This window comes from Chelon labrosus, assembly GCF_963514085.1.
Source record: "Chelon labrosus genome assembly, chromosome: 12".
In the NCBI taxonomy this organism is placed as follows: Eukaryota; Metazoa; Chordata; class Actinopteri; order Mugiliformes; family Mugilidae; genus Chelon; species Chelon labrosus.
In genome coordinates, this window is record NC_140345.1 from 22,996,562 (window position 1) to 23,015,418 (window position 18,857).

At 42.3% G+C, this 18,857-nt stretch overlaps 1 protein-coding gene across 3 annotated transcripts in view; it reads left to right on the top strand.

Moving 5' to 3' along the window:
* The window catches only part of vps13b (vacuolar protein sorting 13 homolog B), a 284,402-nt gene that overhangs the window by 129,111 nt on the left and 136,434 nt on the right, over positions 1 to 18,857 (top strand). For all 3 annotated transcript variants that reach the window (XM_084556273.1, XM_084556271.1, XM_084556272.1), the window contains 3 exons: positions 12,735 to 12,969; positions 14,221 to 14,438; positions 18,197 to 18,400. In XM_084556273.1, coding sequence (XP_084412399.1) covers positions 12,735 to 12,969; positions 14,221 to 14,438; positions 18,197 to 18,400 — 657 coding nt within the window. The remainder of the gene's footprint in view (positions 1 to 12,734; positions 12,970 to 14,220; positions 14,439 to 18,196; positions 18,401 to 18,857) is intronic.

The window sequence follows — 18,857 nt, forward strand, 5'->3', positions numbered from 1 at the left end:
GCCCAATTTAGCATGCAGAGCTTTCTTTCCATCTTTTACAGAGGAGAGCGAGGAGTGAGAGGGATAGAGAGAAGTTGAGTTAATGAGAGTGGGGGATACAGCGTTACAGAAGTGTTTATTATTCTACGGTTTCTGAGCTCACTTAGACTCTTGACTATTGTCATTTCTTCCACTTGTGTAAAATAGCGAACCACTGGGAATACAATATGTTCAATATTTTAGTAAATAAATAATTTTAGTGTTTTGCATCTTTAAGGCACATCAACTTAAAAATAAATCAGTGCATGTCATTCAGTCTCACTACACTGCATTTCATTACAGTGTGAGTCTACACTTGAATATAGCTTATGTAATGTCTTCAAAACATCCCACTCAAAGTATAAAACCAGAATAACAGCTGGAAAAAGCAGGACATTCACTGCCTCTATTTGTAGCTTTCTGCTCTTAAGTCATTCTTAACGCCATACTTGTCTTTTTCAATGCCAGACGTAGTCAGAATCCTCGTGACGTTTTGTCATGCATGGTTAGAGCGTGGACTATTATCTAGATCCATGAGTGTCACGCTCTATCTGTGGCTGAGCGCTTCAACAAAAACCAGAGTGATTTAAGTGCACTATATTCCAGAGTCTCTTCGTTTTACCTCAGTAGCACAAATGCGTGTCATAAAAATGGCCACATTATTCATGATGGATTCAAAAACCATCAAAGAACTTCCTTCAGTATTTTTCCGAAGTGATAAAGACGGATGAGAAGCTAATACTGAAAATAAACAAGCTGGCTGGTTCAAAGAGAAATAGTTTTTTCATATACTGTATACCTATGTGAATCACTGCTTGGACAAATAGAGGCCCCAGTCACTCATTATCTAAACGCAAGAAAGAGGTAGCGTCTTTGTCACGCCAACACAAACGGTATGGTGTCAGAGGTAAGTCTGAGCAAGACCTCATCAAACACTGCAGCTCATTATTACTATGGACGCAATGAGGAGCGGTAAAAGTAGCTAAGGTTCATGAGCATTCAAGGCTGTAATAGTTGTAGATGGCGTTGGTTTAGTAGTTAGGACTGAAGTACAGTTGTTTCCTTGTCCAGAGTAGCCTGGAACATCTTCAGATAGCCTAGGAGATATGACTCTCAGCTTTACTTCCCTTTACAGCTCCATCTCAGTGGTATGTTAGGCCTTACATCTCATGAGCTCCTCACTTTGCATTGTTTTCTAATCGCTCGAGTCCCTTTCTGCCCCATGTGTGTTAACCTCCTCTTACTTCCTGCCCACTCCCCCACTGCTCACCATTTCCCCCTTTTTGTCGTTCTCATCTCCCCTTCTCCGCCCTATTGTCTCAGAGGACTCCCATGTTCGCTGTGGGCCCTGATAATAATTGCATGTGATCAGGATGGTGATTCTATTTCAGGAATTTTGAAATAATTCCTTCTATTTAACACATGAATGTGTTCAGTGCTGGCAAAGGAGCACGTTGCTACCAAAACTGAAATGGGATCTGCTGAAACAGAGAGGCCGTTGCCATGGAAAAATGAAGTAACACTGCTCCCTGCAGCTGCCATGCATTAATGAGAAGGATATTTTTGAGAGAGGAAAAGAGGAGAAAAAGCAGTGGGGTAGAAAAGGTAAATTGATGGAAAGGAGAGGGAGGTTAGGAAGCAAGAAAGAATGAAGGGAAAAAAATGGCGAATCCGAAAGGAGAAGGAAAGTGAGAGCGATATAGAAAGAAGAATCATGTGCTCTGTATGTTTGGTGTGTCCCAGATCAAGCTGGCCAGATGGTTTCCATGAACAGGATCTGACCCCCGGCTAGACCGCCTTATGCATGCGCATTACTTCATCCGCTACCCCCCTCCCTTCATCATATCATCCCTCCATTCAACACCTCATCCTCCCTGTCTGTCAGATCCCACAATTTCCAAAGGATTTGTAACTACAACTATAATTTGCGGCCAACTATAAAACTGCGTGTTTGCTTGAGGATTATGGCACATTGGCAACTTTTAAATTTGACAGTCATTTTACAAACCCTGGGAGATGCTGTCTCTTCAAAATTAAATTAAACCCCAGTGAAACAGCTAAAGTTAAACAGGCCTTTTTATTAATTTGAATAAAAAATATGTAATGTTAGGACAATAAGTAAATTTAATTGATACATTTTAATTTGTAACTAACCTCACACACTAAATCTGAATAGGTTTTTATTATAGCTTGCATTCCCTGGACGCCTAATAGACAGATGAGCGCTGATTGGATGAGTGCAAAAAACAGAGAGAGAGAGTGATCACTGCTGAGGGCAGAAAGTGTTTTTCCTGCCACTGAACCTCCCGAAATTTGTCAACACGGATATGGAAACGGACAGCAGGTTGGAAGGAAGGAAGGAAAGATGGGAAGGCACTGAGGGAATATGAAAAGAGGATGTGAAAAAGGGTGTACATTCTGTCCTGATTAGACACTCCTGCTGTCTGGTATCGCCTGATGTAAATCAAAACCACACAATGTAACAGTAGATGTGTTATTAGCTGTTTAGTGATGAGAACACTGTCCGTGCGTGTAGGTATGTGTGCACACGTCGGTGTGTGTTAATGCGCATGTGTGGCCAGAGTCTCGTTCCATCATCTGCTGCTGTGTCAATATACCGATGACCTCACAGCCATTATAGACGCGCACACATATTTGACCCTCTCACCGGGCTGCACTGGAAAAATGCTTACCAAGTTTCTCTAGTGTCTGTAACCTCTTGAATCTCAGAGGTCTGGAGACCTGGAACTGATTTTCAATGGGATAAAGAAAAAAAACTCTCTTACATTACAGCATGACTTAAGTGCAAAATTGTCACAGAAGCTACAATTGCTGACAAGACTTGAATGTTTTAAAACTGTCACGGAAAGATTACGTGCAGTTCATACCACGATGTTTTAGAATGTGCCTTGGAAAGCTTGTTTGGAGGCGAATCTGGTTAAGTTGTTGGAGCACTTGTCCACCCTTTGTCTTGGGACTGAGAGGGAAGCCATGCCAAACAGGGGTCAAGTCAGATCGGTTGGAGTTTAGAACAGCCCAGTTTGGCCTACCTCATTTGGTCACACTGCATAAATCAGTAGTGATGACAATTTGCCAGAGTTAGCCAATAAAACCTCTTTTCATCTGTAGTCCATCACCCTCTGATCCAACTTGGCCTGCATTACATGCTGCATAACATAATCACAGCCACCTCCACTCCCTTTTGTTAGCCCAAGGCATAATTATCTGGTCACACCACTATTATAGATTAACCATGCCAAGCCTATTTCTTTTTTATTTTATTTTATTTTTTTTTTACATCTGGCACTAGGCCGACCTCTTCTGTATGTGGTGATTTTCGTTTAAGCCAAAAAATAACTCTCCTAAGCTGCAACCTAATATTTAGCCCAGTCGGTGTCTTTTTCACCTAAACTAAACTATCCCTGGCTCTGCTCGGCTGAAGATCAGCTGTCACGTCAGAGTAATTCCAGTCGTGACCACCCTCTCCAAGTGCATCCTTAGCCTTAGTTTAGAGTGGTCACCCCTTACACCCCATCTGTACTGGCTCACCATGCTGGGGTGGTGGAGGGGTGATTGTTTGAGATCGGGGGTGAGGTGGGAGTAGGCGAGGCAGGCCAGGCCAGCCGCACTCCTAAGGCCACTGTTGGATCAATAAACCCAGCGATCAAAGTCGCAATTAACCCACCGCGCTAACACAAACAGCTGGGCCAGCAGAAACAAACAAAGCCTTCATGTCACCTAAAGCGTTTATTTTTGCAGATTTCCACCTCGGCCAGGGAGACCTCCAGAGCTTGTCAGCTTCTGTAAGCAGTGTTAGAAGAGAGGAATGCAGGGCCACAGGGATGGCTGGCTGCCTGGCTGTGTTGCTGTGCCAGGCCACGACTTATTGCTTGTGGTGGCATGTGGGTGAGACCTAGCCCATCTGTTGTCAGGAGGCATCATGCTTAAATGTTTTTCTCATCGACATGTGGAAGGAAAGCTGCCCTCTGAGGTTGTAGCCAAAACTTAATGTGTGTACATCCATGCACCACAAGACACATCTGCGCAGTGTCATCTCCAGGTACACACATTAATCACATTAATTTACAGGAAGACGCTATTTACACTATTACATCCACCGGTCCAAATGTGTTTTTGGACAGAGCAGAAAATACAGGAAGATAATGTACGAAGAAGAAGAGCAGCAGAAGGTTAACAGTGGGTGGGTGAGTTTGGGGTTTTGCTCTGTGGACCTTCTGTTCATCCGAATGGCCACTAAGGAAACACAGTGTCCCGTCTGGTGCAGGCACAGGAAGATTACATTTGGAGAGGTATCAGGTTTTTAAAACAAAGGGATGTGTTTTCCGTTTGCTGCCGATCCTTCCACTGAGACTTCTCTGCTCCAGAGTTGCAAATGTTTTCACTGGGGATGCTGGGAGGGTGTTTCTAATTTCCTCCTCTCTATCTCTGGGTGATTTCCTGTGTGTCGTGGCTTGCTTATTGTGCGTAGAGAAAATTAGAGAAAAATGTGTCAGTACATACGTGCCTGAATGTGCGAGTTCATGTGCATGTGTGTGCGTGATCTTGACCTGCAGGGTTCGTGCACTGCTAAAGTCTGTACAGGTTTGTTACATCCAAGTTTCTCTTCCCTGCAGTGATGTGAAAACAATAAGCCTCACATCGGGTGTGTGCGCGTCAGCTCCACGGGACAAATGTCGCACATGTGCTTCGTTGCGCTGTGTAGCGATACAGCCGAGCTGCTGAAAATGCTCTTCAAGAAGTATTTACACAGCATCATCCCCTTGTCATATAATGCAGTTAAACATTTATTGGCGCAGTTAAGATCGGCTAGTCAAAAGAGGTTACTCTTATAAATCCTGTTCTTTAATTAACAGGACTTTACTCTGGAGAAAGATGGTTTACAGTAGGTTTCCACTCATTCAGTTGGAATGTGAAGAACACCAACCCATTTATACAATGAAGACATTTTCTAAAATGTTCTTTTTAAGCGCTCAGACTATAGTGCTGTGTGGTTTCATTGCGATGCCTAAAATTCCAGGTATGCTCTCAACAAGGCAGGTCTTTGTACCTTCCCTACAGTCTGTCAGTTCATGTCCGAAACATTTAACTGTACTTCTAAGAACAACTATCCGAGAATGATATACTCTCTCCTGCTTTTTTAAGTTGCAAGAAGACAGGCTGTCCTGCATCTAACTCAGTGTTCTGTCATTTACTGGCGAGGCCCGGCAGATCCTAAGAGCCTCCTGTGGTTATATAGGCCATTTCCACATGGCCTCAGCCTTTTAAAGCCTAAGTGTGTTTGGCCCTCAGCTTCCTCTCTATTAGAACCTGCTCTGCTGGAACCAGATAAACCATCTTCACAATGACTCAAGGGAGAAATACTACACAAGACAGATCATACACTCCCACTGCCGCTCAGAAGAGCAGGAAGTACTGGACGCTTTTTGGGGATATTAAGACTGAAAAATTTGAAACAGGGTCGACACATGTGGCTGTATTCTGAACGCTATCTGATGGTGCAGAGCGGTGATCAGGAATAAAACTGAGCAGAACTTACCACAAAAAATAAAAAAATGGAAGAATCCCCCTGTTTAGAGCTCTGTGATCTAATGCCAAGCAGGGATGAGAGGGAAGAAACAGACAAGAATAAAAAGAAGTCTGAAGGCATCTTACCACTTAATCAAAGTACCCTCCAATTGGATATATGTCTAGTTTTTTGTTTGCCTGAGTCTTTTCTGGTTGTATTTTATTTATTGCTGACAGCATATGGCCTCCTGATCCAGAATCCAGATTGAATTAGAGCCTGCGCGCTGTAGATCAAAGTGTAAGTAGATCCTTGTTCGTTTAGAGGCCTAAGAGGAAGGGCTCAGTACCTAAGTCTCAGGATAAGCGTTGGTCACCTACCAAATAAGCAGGCTGTCACTCAAAAGCATGTGGCACTCTCAGTTTTGAGGCACTTTTTACTAAATCCTGTGATTTTCAGTGTGCATACTGGGACTTATAGAACTTATACTAATCTATTATACTGCATGATATGATTCGGATAAGACAGTTTCTCTACACACCTGGGATGTACAGATGAAACGCAGCCATCTGTAAAGTGAATCTTTATACAGTACAAATAACTAATGGAATCTGCTCCCTTCTCTGATTCTCATATTGAACAAGGCAGTCTCTGGATTCCTGTTGCGATTTTACCCTCAGGGCAAACATGCGAGAAAAAGGAGAAAGGACTCAGCAGCCAGCTCACTGTTCTGAACTTACTCAACACCCAGCAGCAGTACAGCAGGCTATAACCTTGTTACTTCAGCAGTGTTGTGTAACTGAGCTCATTGCTGTTGCAGGTGCCATCCTTCAGAGGAAGTGCTAAGCACAGCGCCAAGTCTCAGCGAGGATATTAAAAAAGAGTAGGGGACACCCTGAGAGCAGCACTTGTTTGAAGAAGAAAAGAAGACGGGGGATGTGAATTCAGGTGTTTTGAGGCCGGAGGGTTTTTCTTTTATTTGTTTGTTTTCTTAAACTGCTTTTTTTTCCATTCTGAATCCCTTCTTTTCTTTAAATGACTGAGCGCAGGGAGGGTTGTGATCATGTGTGGTTGTGGTCAGTCTTGCATGTGAATGTGAACCTGCAAGCTCGTGTGTGTGTGCGCTTTTGTAAGCGTGTAATCTGAGCATGTTTTCACAGTTAAAGCCTGGCACGTGCAGCCTCGTAAGGAGTTGATTGGCTTCCGTCTTTTTCTTTCTTTCTTTTTTTTAAACCGAGATTTCCTGGATAAAATTGAAGCGTTTCCGCTGTTTTTGAAGTATATATTAATATAGTGTGCTCCGGGTAATACACCCTGCCCCTGCATAGACACAGAGACACACACTCACATTGTCAGTGTCAGTGTGTTTTTTTTTTCTAAATGAATTTGTCATTAGAAGCAGTACTGAAGTACAGTTCCAGTTAACTCCATTTGTTATGTTAAAAGATTTAGTTTCGCTTTGACTGGACATGATGTCATTGGATAAAAGGAACGGACAATTATCCGTCTTTGACTTCTCTTTTCCCCGCTGAACCATCTATAATTGCACAGATACCACATGAAAACACCTGCTAGTCTAAACTGCTCTCCAACAGTAGGCTTCAGCTTGAATCCAAATGTTTAGTTTAATGATTCTCTCATTGTGGTTAAGCCCAGGTTACTCCTCCTCATCAAAATTAAATGAATGTTTAACCCACGACATTGTTCAGACATAGTTCACACATGCATACTCACGAAAGTCCTGCACCGCCCTATGCTGTATATGTTTGTTGTGCCTGAGTCGTTTCCAAAGGTCGTCTGTCATTTTTCGCTGCAGTTTTATTCCACATTACCATGAACCTTGCAGAGGGTAAAGTTGTGTAACAGATATTCCACACTATAATTATACCTCTGGCTTTCAGATTATTTGTGCCCATTTCTATTTTTGAATTAATTTCACAATTTTCCTTTTGCCGTGTTTGGAAAAGCTGCCTTTCCACAGGTCCACACTGACAGAAAATTCATTTCCACTATGCCATTGTGGATAAAAATATAATTTTGTTTGCTGAGCCTTATGAGTAAAGCAACACTCCGCAAATGTGGCCCTCTGCCTCCCGAGCATGTGACGGAACAAAATGAGTTTTAGGTCAGCCTGCTATCCCTGTTAGTTTCCTGTCCTGTCACAGGACGTTGTGCAAACTTTTTCTTTCACACATACACAAACATACTTGAACCTGGCATGCCCATCAGCCCGTAGTAGGGGGACATTGTCACACACTCCTAACTGCTTCCAGTGCTGTGTTTATTGGCCTGTTACAGGGCTGTTAAACATAATTGTGTGGAATACCAAGCTCGACCCTGCACAACCTCAACTGAACTTTTTTTTTTCTTTGCTAAGTATGTGCAACCATGGTGTAACCCTGAACACTGGATTCTCCTTTTCCTCCCTCCAGCTTCTATCTCCTCTCTGGTTTTCTTACCTCACTTTGCTTAGGTCAAATCTATACTCAGGCTTTCCACCCTTAATCAATGCATGCTCTGCAGTGAGAGTAAGAGGGAGAAATAGGCTGAGGCATGGGAGGTTTGGGTGATGGAGGGATTTAGAGTTGGTCAGGGAGAAGAGATGCTGTCAGTGGTTTTGGCTGTGGTCAGAGCTGTGGTGCATAATGGGACATTCTGACCTCAGAATATTTCTCACTTGGATCTGTCAGTGCTGTTCAGCATTGCCAGTGCTCCCCTTTCTTGCCCTTTGTTGCCCCCGTCGTCTTTGTTTGGATACTGTATGTCGGTCTCCTTGCTTGTGTGTGAGTCACAGTTGAAGCTTTGGACTACAGAGGGGGAGCCTTGGAGAGCTCTGCAAGGTTAACCAGGGTGACCTGCTGTTAGCAATAGCACGGAGAATAGCATGACACGACAGCAGAACCATGGATGGACGTTTTTAAATATTTATCCATATGTTAGACTGGGATTTTGAGCACATTTCAACAAAAATTCTTTGCCCTTAAGGCTTTATATGCTTTCTTCAAAGAGGCGCAGCCCACTTTAATGTGTTTTTGAGCGACACACTAAATAATACTGATGGAACACCTCAGTGCTGCTGTTAATTTTGACCAGATTTCACGGGTTGAAAGTACTTCAACACGCCATCTACTGTTGGAAAACCATCTGTACTATGCGAGGCCAGTGCTGACATAGTCAACCGTTTGGGACTAGTCCTTGAAATTCGTATTAAAAAACTAAAATAACAAATAACATAACACCCGATTTGAGTGATGACAGTGTTTTTCCGATCATTTAGTAATAATGTGTTATAAATATGTTTGACATAATACAGTGACAACTCGTGCATGTTGTTTTTCGCCAAAGGGTTTAATTCTCTACTCCAGAATTAGGTGTATATGTAGATGACGTGTAGTCTGTCTCATTATTTCTCCCAAGGAGGTTTTGGTTAGGAGGATTTCTCATGGAACATGGAACAAGGGACTCAAAATTTTTTAAAAATATTTCCCAGTGTTGGGCTACAGTCTACACATCATTTTAACATTTTCTCTTATGAACGGTTGTAAAAAAAATAAAAAATCTGGCACAATTTTCCTTTGATTGTCTTTCACATTGTGTATTTTGCGCTCGATCCAGATGCAGATTAGACATTCCTCAACCCCCTTTTACCATATTTGTCTTGGATACAGCTTCAGCATGTAGCTGCGTTGCCTCCTGGAGCAGGTATGGATTACAATAAGTAGTTTGTTCGTGGACTCTCTGGCCCTGCAGAATTTAGCACAATTTAATGCAGACCCTGGCGAGATATTTGTCCACCACTACAGTTATTCATCCTTTTGCTGTGGCTTTATTTCCCTTGTCCTTCTTTGCCGTCATTCTTATTCTAGCAACTGTGTGGTTTGGACTCAAGTATTCATCAGCAAGGCCAGGATTCAGTCCCCAGTGTGTATAATACCCAGTGCACTGTTGTTCTTATCTACCCTGTTGACCTAAACTCCCTCACTCAAGAGAAAAGCAAATGTTGTTTTAATCACCGCCCTCGGATGGACTTGTGCACTGCCATTGTGAATTACAACATGTTTGTTTCTGTGTTTTCGTGGCTTTTATTAGCTGTCACTAGAAGAGGGATAAAAAGATAAAAGGCCGACCAAAGATTAGTTTTGTATCACCCAGATTTAGAGCTGACATCCCATTTTGTTTTCCATTACATACTTAGGCCCTTTGAAGCATTTTCAGCCTTTTTGCCGTAGTGCAAACATCTAGAAACAGTGGTCGCTATGCCCAGTGAAGGCAATACAATTGTCAGGCTTTTTCCTCTGTTGTCATCTGTGAGATGTTATCTGATTATTGTTAGTATTTCCCTGTGTGATGTGGCATGTCTGGAGCTGCCATGCACTTGACATCATGTTTGGTTTCGTGTTGCTATGGAGAACAACCCTGAAAGGATTTTAAAATCATAACCAAATTTCATTAAGAGATACATTACGTTTATATTGTATACACTCACTATAGTGGTTGTGGTAGTAACCCTATGCAGTAGATGTCCATTTTTATCTACCTCACTACAGTTATGAATACATTCTCTGGTGGCACAGCTGGGCTTTCTTTTCCTTTGGTGATATTTATGCTATTTTATTAAATAGCCAATGTTACATCTGTGTCTTCTCAAACACGGACAGAGCTTTCCCCCCCTCAAACTCTAACCCAGCTGAACTTTAATCAGCGAGAATTTATTTCTGTGTTTAATATTTTTACCGTGATTATGTACAAACGTTTGACTCCCAAAGTTTGATATATGGTGACAGATTTAGTCAACCATCAGACACAGTATGGGAAGTAAAATAATTTAGGTAGCTGTAATTGGTCATTTAGAGGTGGCCTGCCTGGTGGAGTAACCGTGCTCACAAATGACCCGTTTCAAACAGTAAAGGTTTAAGTATAAGATTACTATCTATTTATTATTGTTGAACCTTGTATATATATTTATCTGTGACAGTAATAGAGTTAGGCTTTCATATATAGATAGATATACACATACGCAGGCATACCTCTCTGTGCATACTGTATCTTTGAGCTACATTTGAGCTCGCTCCTGCTTTAAATTAGTCCCCGAAATGATTAGACATTCAATCAAACTGTCATTTGGTGTATAATTTATGTTTCAGTCATTTAATAAACATGGAAAACAAACATATTCTGGTTACGACTTCTTAAATGAAAAGATTTGCTTCTTGTAGAACCAAACAAAATAACCTTGTGTTCTGGTTGCTTGTTATAACATTATGTTGTTTTGTTTTTTTAACATATTGAAACAGTATTTGATATTACAGCTTAGACAGATGAAGCCCATTGACTGCCAGTGATTTTTTTCCATGCACTGTCGTTATGCTCTTTATGTTGACACATATCTTTACTAGTATCATCGAATGAGTGGCTGAGAAATAGCCCAAGCAAAAGAACAACTAGTGTTTGATAATGTTTATGACTAGACCAAGTTGTCCAGCAGGAGAACATTAGCCTCAGGCAGTGGCCCCAAAGTGCAGACCAGAGTCAGTTTTTAAACCCGGCACTTTCCGTGTGTCTGCCTGCTTTACAGCTTAACCCTGCTAAAATGTGCAGCAGACCCGGCAGCGTCAGTGAATTTTCTCCCTGCGTGCCAGCTCTTAAAAAGACCAAAGCTTTATGTGTCAGTATGCAAAAGTGTTCCGATTTCAAACCCCCTTTGAAGAGTAATCAAAAGGGGAAGCAGCGTGAGATGCATGTGTAACCGTATCTCTCCCTCTTTCTCTCTCCTCTCAGTCTCTTTTACCTCCTATTTCTCTGTCTCTGCTATTCTCACTTTCTCTTTCTCAATCCCCTGACAGCTAAAATAAACTTCATATAAAGGCCTGCCCTGCATACGTCCTGATTTTTGTGCATGCATATGTCAATGGAGGTGTGCCTGAGCTTGTGTGTGTGTGTGTATGTTGGAGCACCTGCTGTCTGCCCCCTGGTCTCTGTACTTCTTTCCTTTCTGTTCTTTTAAATCAGCGGAGCCACAGTGTAATGGAAAAAGACAAAGCCGTGTTGAGGCTCAGAAAGGTTTAAGACTACTTGTACACTTACTGACTTCTGGTTACTGACCTAATGGCTTGTAAACTCTGCTTATTTTTTTTTTTTTTTTTGTAGAACGAAATATGTGTGACATAATGCTGCTGGAATTGGTCTCCATCCCTTTTAAAAAAGACTTCAAAGTGATTAAAGTTCAGAATTTAACCGTCAAAGTCCCCAAAGTTGTAAAAGGTGTTCTGTTTCCTAAATAGGGAATTTTGCATCGGTGTTGGATGGGCTTTCAGTGTCTACTGCTGACTTTTCTTTAAAATGAAATCCTTCTGTCCAAAGCTGATCAGCCACAACATTAAAACCTCCTGCCTAATATAACAGTGTAGTTCCCCCTCTTGCTGCCAATCAGCTCTGACTCATTGAGACATGGACAGGGGGCATGTGGGGGTATCCTGTAGTGTCTGGGAATTGGCTGCCTTTTGGTGCAGCCTCTGTGAATTGGGCTTGTTCCAACACATCCCACATATGCGGGATTGGATTGGGATCTGGTGAGTTCAGAGGCTGGTTCGGCATTTCGGGCTATTCGTCGTCTTCTTTATTCTGTTCCTGAGCCGTCTTGTGGCGGGGCCATTTTCTTGCTGGGAAAGTCCACTGTCATCAGGTCTGTTGCCAATGGGAGGGCGTGTGGCTGGGTTGCAGCACTATTTAGGTGGGCAATACATGTCTAAGTAACATCCGCAAGAATGGCAGGTCCTTGGACGTGGAATGGAAATTTCCCAGCAGAACATTGCATTGTAATGATATGCTCAATGTCGTTCACTTCCCCAGTCAGTGGTTTTGATGATGTGGTTGATCTGTGTATTTGAATAATGTTACCTCATGATGTTCTTTATAACTAGTTTAGTTTACCATGAACATCAAGCGAAACTGCATGTATAAATGTGGGGTGGACAGTTTCCCTTTTTCAAATTAAGGAAAGTTTTATTAGTATGTTCAGTGTTTTCCAGCAACACCCAGCTTTTTGGGCATACTTTTTCTTAGGTCCTTTCCATTGCGGTCCAAGTCCTTTTAACGCTGGCTCCGTGCAAACACTTGGACGGTTCACTAAAAATAATTTAGGGAAGCTCAGACAGGTGTGTGGTCGGTGATCAAGTTTTCTCTCCTTTTCCAGTTGGAGCTGCAGTCATGCTGTGTGTTCCTGCCTAACGACAGCCTCCCCTCACCGAGCACCATAATCTGTGGTGACATTCCCGGCACCGTCCGTAGCTGGTACCACAACCAGGCTTCCATGCCTGGGACTCTGGTAGTCTGCCTGCCCCAGATTAGCGTCCTGAGTGCCGGGCACAAGTACATGGAACCACTGCAGGAGCTCCCCTTTGTGGTCTCAAAGCCCATCTTGGAGGAAGGTATGTTTTCATGCTATACTTGATGAAATCTAAACTTTAATTAGTATGATTGAATTGCTTGGAGACAAACAGACACACAGTGAGAACACCGAAAGGCCCGATGTCAAAATGGTTGATTTGAAAGTTTAAACAATGATGCTGATAGATGCACCGGTTAAAAATGTGAATCTTGGAAACTAAATTCCAGCGGATAGAAAAATGTTGACTTAACTACTTAGGTTTTGAAATTTCTTTTATTAATAATTAAAATAAATGGTTCCATAATAGTAATAGGCTATATAATGTGAATTCATCATCATTATGGCCTTTTCAACACTGAGCAAACCTTTGACCCACTACTACTCATTTACCATGACAAAAGACAAACAAACTTAAGTAAAGCGACTTTGAGAGATAGATCTTACACATGTGGTGTGCACACCTGGTAGAGTTGACACAAGCAACACTTAGAGGGTTGAAGAGTGTTTTCTCTTAAAAAGAGGGGGGGGCACCCTCCTTTTTTTTTTTTTTTTTTTCTTTTTTCCTCTCAACTTTTCAGTGACATCAGCACTGGGCCCACAGATTTCAAAACCGGAGGAGAGAGGAAAAACGACAGCAAAAACAGTGACATCAGCTGCCTTGTCAGTGCTGCAGTGAAAATTAACAACCCGTGCTTTTAGTATTTCATTCCTACCCTTTGAAAAGCTCTTCAACTCTCATTCTCAATACACTGGATCAAAGCATCCGGCCCACTGTGCATGGGAAATGTACTCTTCATGGCCATGTGCTCGCAAACAAGTGATGCTTCCAACGGAGTCAGACGGTTTATGGGCTTAAGGTCTACCAGTGTGGTGTCTTGTTGCAGATCCACAGGTTTAAAATACATTTAACATTTTGTTTTTTTTGGACGATAGACGATAAATGTTTTCTAAAAAGATTTCTCGTCTCATGTACTCAAACTTTGAGGCTGTGGCACGATTGGTGGAAAATTTTAGATTTCGGTGGGTTCCTAAAAAAACTTGTACCTACCTTATAAAGTAGCTTGGAATCAGGGAGTCTGTGTTATAAAAACAATGGTAGCCCCTCAGTTTAATTATACATCATGCAAAGTTATGCCTTTGTACATCTCTGTCCTCATCTCGGTCTCACAGTTACTTGCCATGTGCCATTTGCTTTTCTAGAGGCTGCAATTTAAATTGTTATTGACGCTATATATATATATAAAATGGTATTGAACTGAAATCGACTTCTTTTTCTCATGTTTGCCACCAGGTGATGCCTTCCCATGGACAATAAGCTTGAGCCAGTTCAGCGTCTACACATTGCTGGGACAGCAGAAAAGCCTGAGCCTGTTGGAGCCTATGGGCTGTACCTCCACACTGGCTGTCACATCCCATAAGCTGCAGAGCTGTTCTGAGGGAAGGAACTCTTTTGTTGTCTGCCTCCATGTCGATCTACAGCCGGTCTATGTCAAGTGCTCCAACCCTCAGGTCAGCCAGACAGCCCTGACATTCACAAAGTAGTCATTAGAATTACATGTATATTTATACAAATCATCCCCTTGTAAACTTTCCTGAAATACGAACACACCAACCCTGCCAGGGAAGAGCTAGGCTCTGCGTGATTTTCTGATATAGATTGACTCGAGTAAACAAACTGCCTCATCTTCTTACCTCGTGTAATTTTCATGAAAATGGAAGAGTAAACACAAGAGTGTCGCCTTGTTTGTTTTGGTCAAATATTTGGAGATCTAAGTGAAGAAGAGTGTGGATTTGCTGGACTCATCGTCTTTGTCTTGCAGTGTGTTGTTGTGGTTTAGTAAGAGACTGATGAATGCGGGCAGATTGGAAATGGAACATGCTTGTCTCCTAGTTTAGGTCCCTGTGTTTTTGTATTTTCCTTGCACTGTTACGGCACTCTAATCACATCTGCATGTACCATTACACATGTTTTGTTTCTTGGCAATTGAATTAGCTGTATTGAATTAGGTCCTTCTGTAAACACTTAATTGGGGCAACCTTTTGAGTGGTCGCACTGTTAAATGTCTCCGACCACAGTGATGAGCCCTGGTGATATTGAGGGGAATTGGTACCAGAAACAAATGAAAGGCCTTAATCTGATGGTGGTGAAAACTTTCCCAGAGATGAGGAGGACTGGTCGTTTATTGAGGGAAAGTTTCTTTTCTTGCTCCTTCTCTGTTCTCCCTTTCAAATGAAGTGCCTATATCTGGCAAAGCTGGGAAGACTTAGTGCGATTATATGAGAAGGCATTATTGGTTCTTCTCTTCTCTTTTCTCTTCTCTTTTCTCTTCTCCTCTCTTCTCCTCTCTTCTCCTCTCTTCTCTTCTCTTCTCTTCTCTTCTCTTCTCTTCTCTTCTCGTCCCATCTGTTCCCCTTCCCTCTTTCCTTCTTTCTTCTGTGTACATTTGTGACTTGAGGGGGGTAATAAGCTAGTGCAATTTCAAGTCGTGCGGCAGCTCTTTAAGAACTGCTGCCAGAGAAACCCCGCCCTCTCCATAACAAAAGAGACCTCACACTACATACAGTCATTGCCATTTGTGAGAATGTATATGGGGATGTCAGCTCTGCGCTGTTGCTGCACACTAAGAACCCCCCACGGCAGGAGTTTGCAGGGTGGGGTTACATCTAAAATGTCACAATCAGTAAATTATTTTGTGATTTTGGGCTGATTTTGAGACATTAATACATTTAAAGTAAACACAGAAAACCAAAATGCCTGCTCTCTTAACATCCCCTGGCCTCTAAACTGCATTTTTGTGACATCAAATCAGATTTTCCATTACATGTGATGAATTACTTCATAACACAAACAAAGGTATTTTTAGAAAGTGAGGTTAAACAGTCAAGCTTCAAGCTAGTATTGTTTCATATTTAAAGTTAGCAGTTAGCAGGAGTTGTCCAGCGGTCCACCTATATATAACATGGGAAGTGAGGTGAGTGTGTTTGAACGTGCAAGAAAATGAAGAAGAGGAATCTGAGCGATAAGTAAAAAGGACAAACTGAAATAGAGACTAGTGAATGCTCACTAAATTATACTATATGCGTGAAAATCGAGAAGCAAAAATACGCTTTCATGCCACCCAAGGTGCAAAGCAACACACTCAAGTCATGTAAGCTGTAGTTTCAGAGAATTATTTTAAGTCTAGTAGTGACCGCATGTGCTCCTGTTATCAAACTACTATCAGACCCTCAGTGCACACATATACAACAACTGTTTAGTTTAACCTTTGACACATAATTGTATGGCATTTTCAGTGAACACACAGCACTGCCACACATTGTGTTGTTATGAAACTACTATATAAACTGTGCTTAAATCAAAACACACAAGCACTCCCCATCAGCACGCTCGCCTGTCCTTCTCCATCTGTGTGTTTTTATGAATGGTTTCGGATGCCTCTGTTCGGTCTCCAGTTTGTACTACTGCAGTCTAGCAGGCCGTTTGATCTGCAGATGACAGGTCTTTGGAGAACCCGGCCTTCCAAATGTTCTGTTCGCTTCCCCGACTCATGAAATATGGCATCTGCATTGTGAGTTGAGTAAGTGTGTTTGTGGCTCAGCCTGCCCACTGCAGCAGTAGCTAAGCTGAACAAACTGACCCTGCTATTCACAAGTACCATGAGTAGGAGGCAGGAGGGCAAGGACACAAAGGATACAGATGAACAAAATTAAATCTGAAGATCAATGATCAAGGGATTAGAAATCTGCTAAAAACAACTTGTAACGACATTAGGAACAAGATGAAACCCCAAACTCTAAAGGAGAGATCACGTAATAACCCTGTCGTTCATTTTTCATATCAGTCTCACTGTCCACACCCCGTCCCTTTTCTCCTCTGCTCTACATTATTCACTCTCTTCTTCAACATCATCTGCTGAGTGCAGTAGGCCTTGTTGTGCTTGGTTGGCGTTCCAGGTCCCAAATTCTCAGAGAAGGGAGCATGGTGCTGTACCTCCCCTGCCGACAGCGCAGTTTGGTCGAGTATGGCAAACAGCTGTTGGCCCCGTCCCTGGACGGCGGCTGGATCGGCGTTTGCAGCTTCCTGGACATGTTTGAAATGGCCCAGCTGTAATGTATTGTGCAGCTTTTAATTTGATTTATGCTTATTTGCGGAGGGCCTCCCTGCAATGTGTGCATGTGTGTGAGTGGGCAATAGAAAAGTAAAAATGTGTTTGGAGTTGAGAAATCCACTTTGTGCTCATGTGTCTGTGCACCTTTAAGTGCGAGGCATCCTCAGTGGTGGTGGTGGTGGTGGTGGTGGGGGGTTAGCTGGCTGCAGATGCGAAGCATTTGAAATCCAGAAATTAGCTCACTGAGAAACTTCGCTGGTTTTCTCCCTTTCTTTCCTTCTCCTCCTAAAAAACACCGGGTGAATGCACGAGTAACTGAAAGCATCACATCACATTCCCCTGCTTTCCTCTCATGTTTTCCACTCTTGTTTTGGTTTTTGTTGTTGTTTAAAGCCAAGGACTCTTTTAATGTGAACGCATGATAAATAGTTGAGAACACTTGACGCTAAGCCTTCAGTTTTTCCTAATCGTGGTGAGTTTTTCAGGGGAAATTGATGACACAACTTTCCTCTGTGGGTGTTTCTTTGGAAGTTTTGTTGTTATGGATAACAAATGCGTACAGTCAAGCATGTGTATAAGCATGCTGTGCCTTTCAAATAATAACCCACCGAATAGAAACATAGGTATTACGTCACTTCAGTGAAATGAAGCCTCTCTGGATGACAAGTACAATGTCTAAAAGTGTGTTTAGTTTGAGAGTTACAGAAATGAGAACGTATAGTGGTCCATTTCTCTCTCTCATAACCTTAACTAGGTTTAGTGTCACATAACTACAAAGCTGCCAAGCCAAATCATGGTAATGGCCCCAGAAGTCAGAAGTACATGAGAACTCCCCGGAGCAGCTGTTTGAGTCAGACCTTGGCAAAGATGCGCTTGAATCTGGTTCCAAATATGAATACTACTTGTGGTGTGTTAGGGTTATCTTTTAAGGCAGTCAGTGGGAACAGTACACTTCTTCCATTGAAAGAGCATTCATCAAAGTTGCCATGATAAATTTTTTGTTTGTTATTTCTTCTGTGTGACGAAGCTTCTGTACAAGTGTGTTTTCGGATATAAGAAGGATGTCAGCAACAGACATTATACTGTACTTTTTCCTTACATAACAGGTGAACATCCAGTATCCTGTTTACCCCTTTCTCTGCTTCCGTCACTCTCCAGGTTCAACTGTTGTACGAGCTCCTCCTCAGCTGGAGCTCCACGTGGGCTCGCCTCCAGAGACATGGCATTCTGCGTCAAACCTCCAGCATCCCAGACCCCCCGGCCGGTGCCGCTCCATCTTCTCCAGTGCGCAGCAGTGCTGGCACTGCCCTGCCTGACACCAGCACCTGCAGCCCCTCTGCAGATTTTGGCTCCCCTACTGAGGTTTGTTTTTTTCCCCCCTTCCCTTCTACATGGTTCATTTGGCCAGTTAAGTGTTTTCATGAATTATAGAAATGATCTACGCGGTGGACAAACTTGTTGTCATGATCGCGGGAAACTTACCACCAATGCGTCATGGAACAGGACTTTATTTACTCTTGTATTGAAATGGCTCACTTCTACTATATTACACAGCACATTATCTGCAGCTCTTGAACATTCTTGTTATTGTCAGTCTGTTTTCCCAGTAATTCTCCTTTCATGTTCTGCTTCTTGATTAATAAGAGACTGAAAACCTACACCCTGCCAACACCCATATATTTTTTTTTCATCTAAGGTGCTGTGAATCATCCAGTAACCCGTGCTCTTTAAACCATTGTTGTATATATAATTCTGGTGCTGATTTATGGTTTTAAGTGCAAATATTGTGTTTTTTTTATTGTTATGAGTAGCTGAGTCA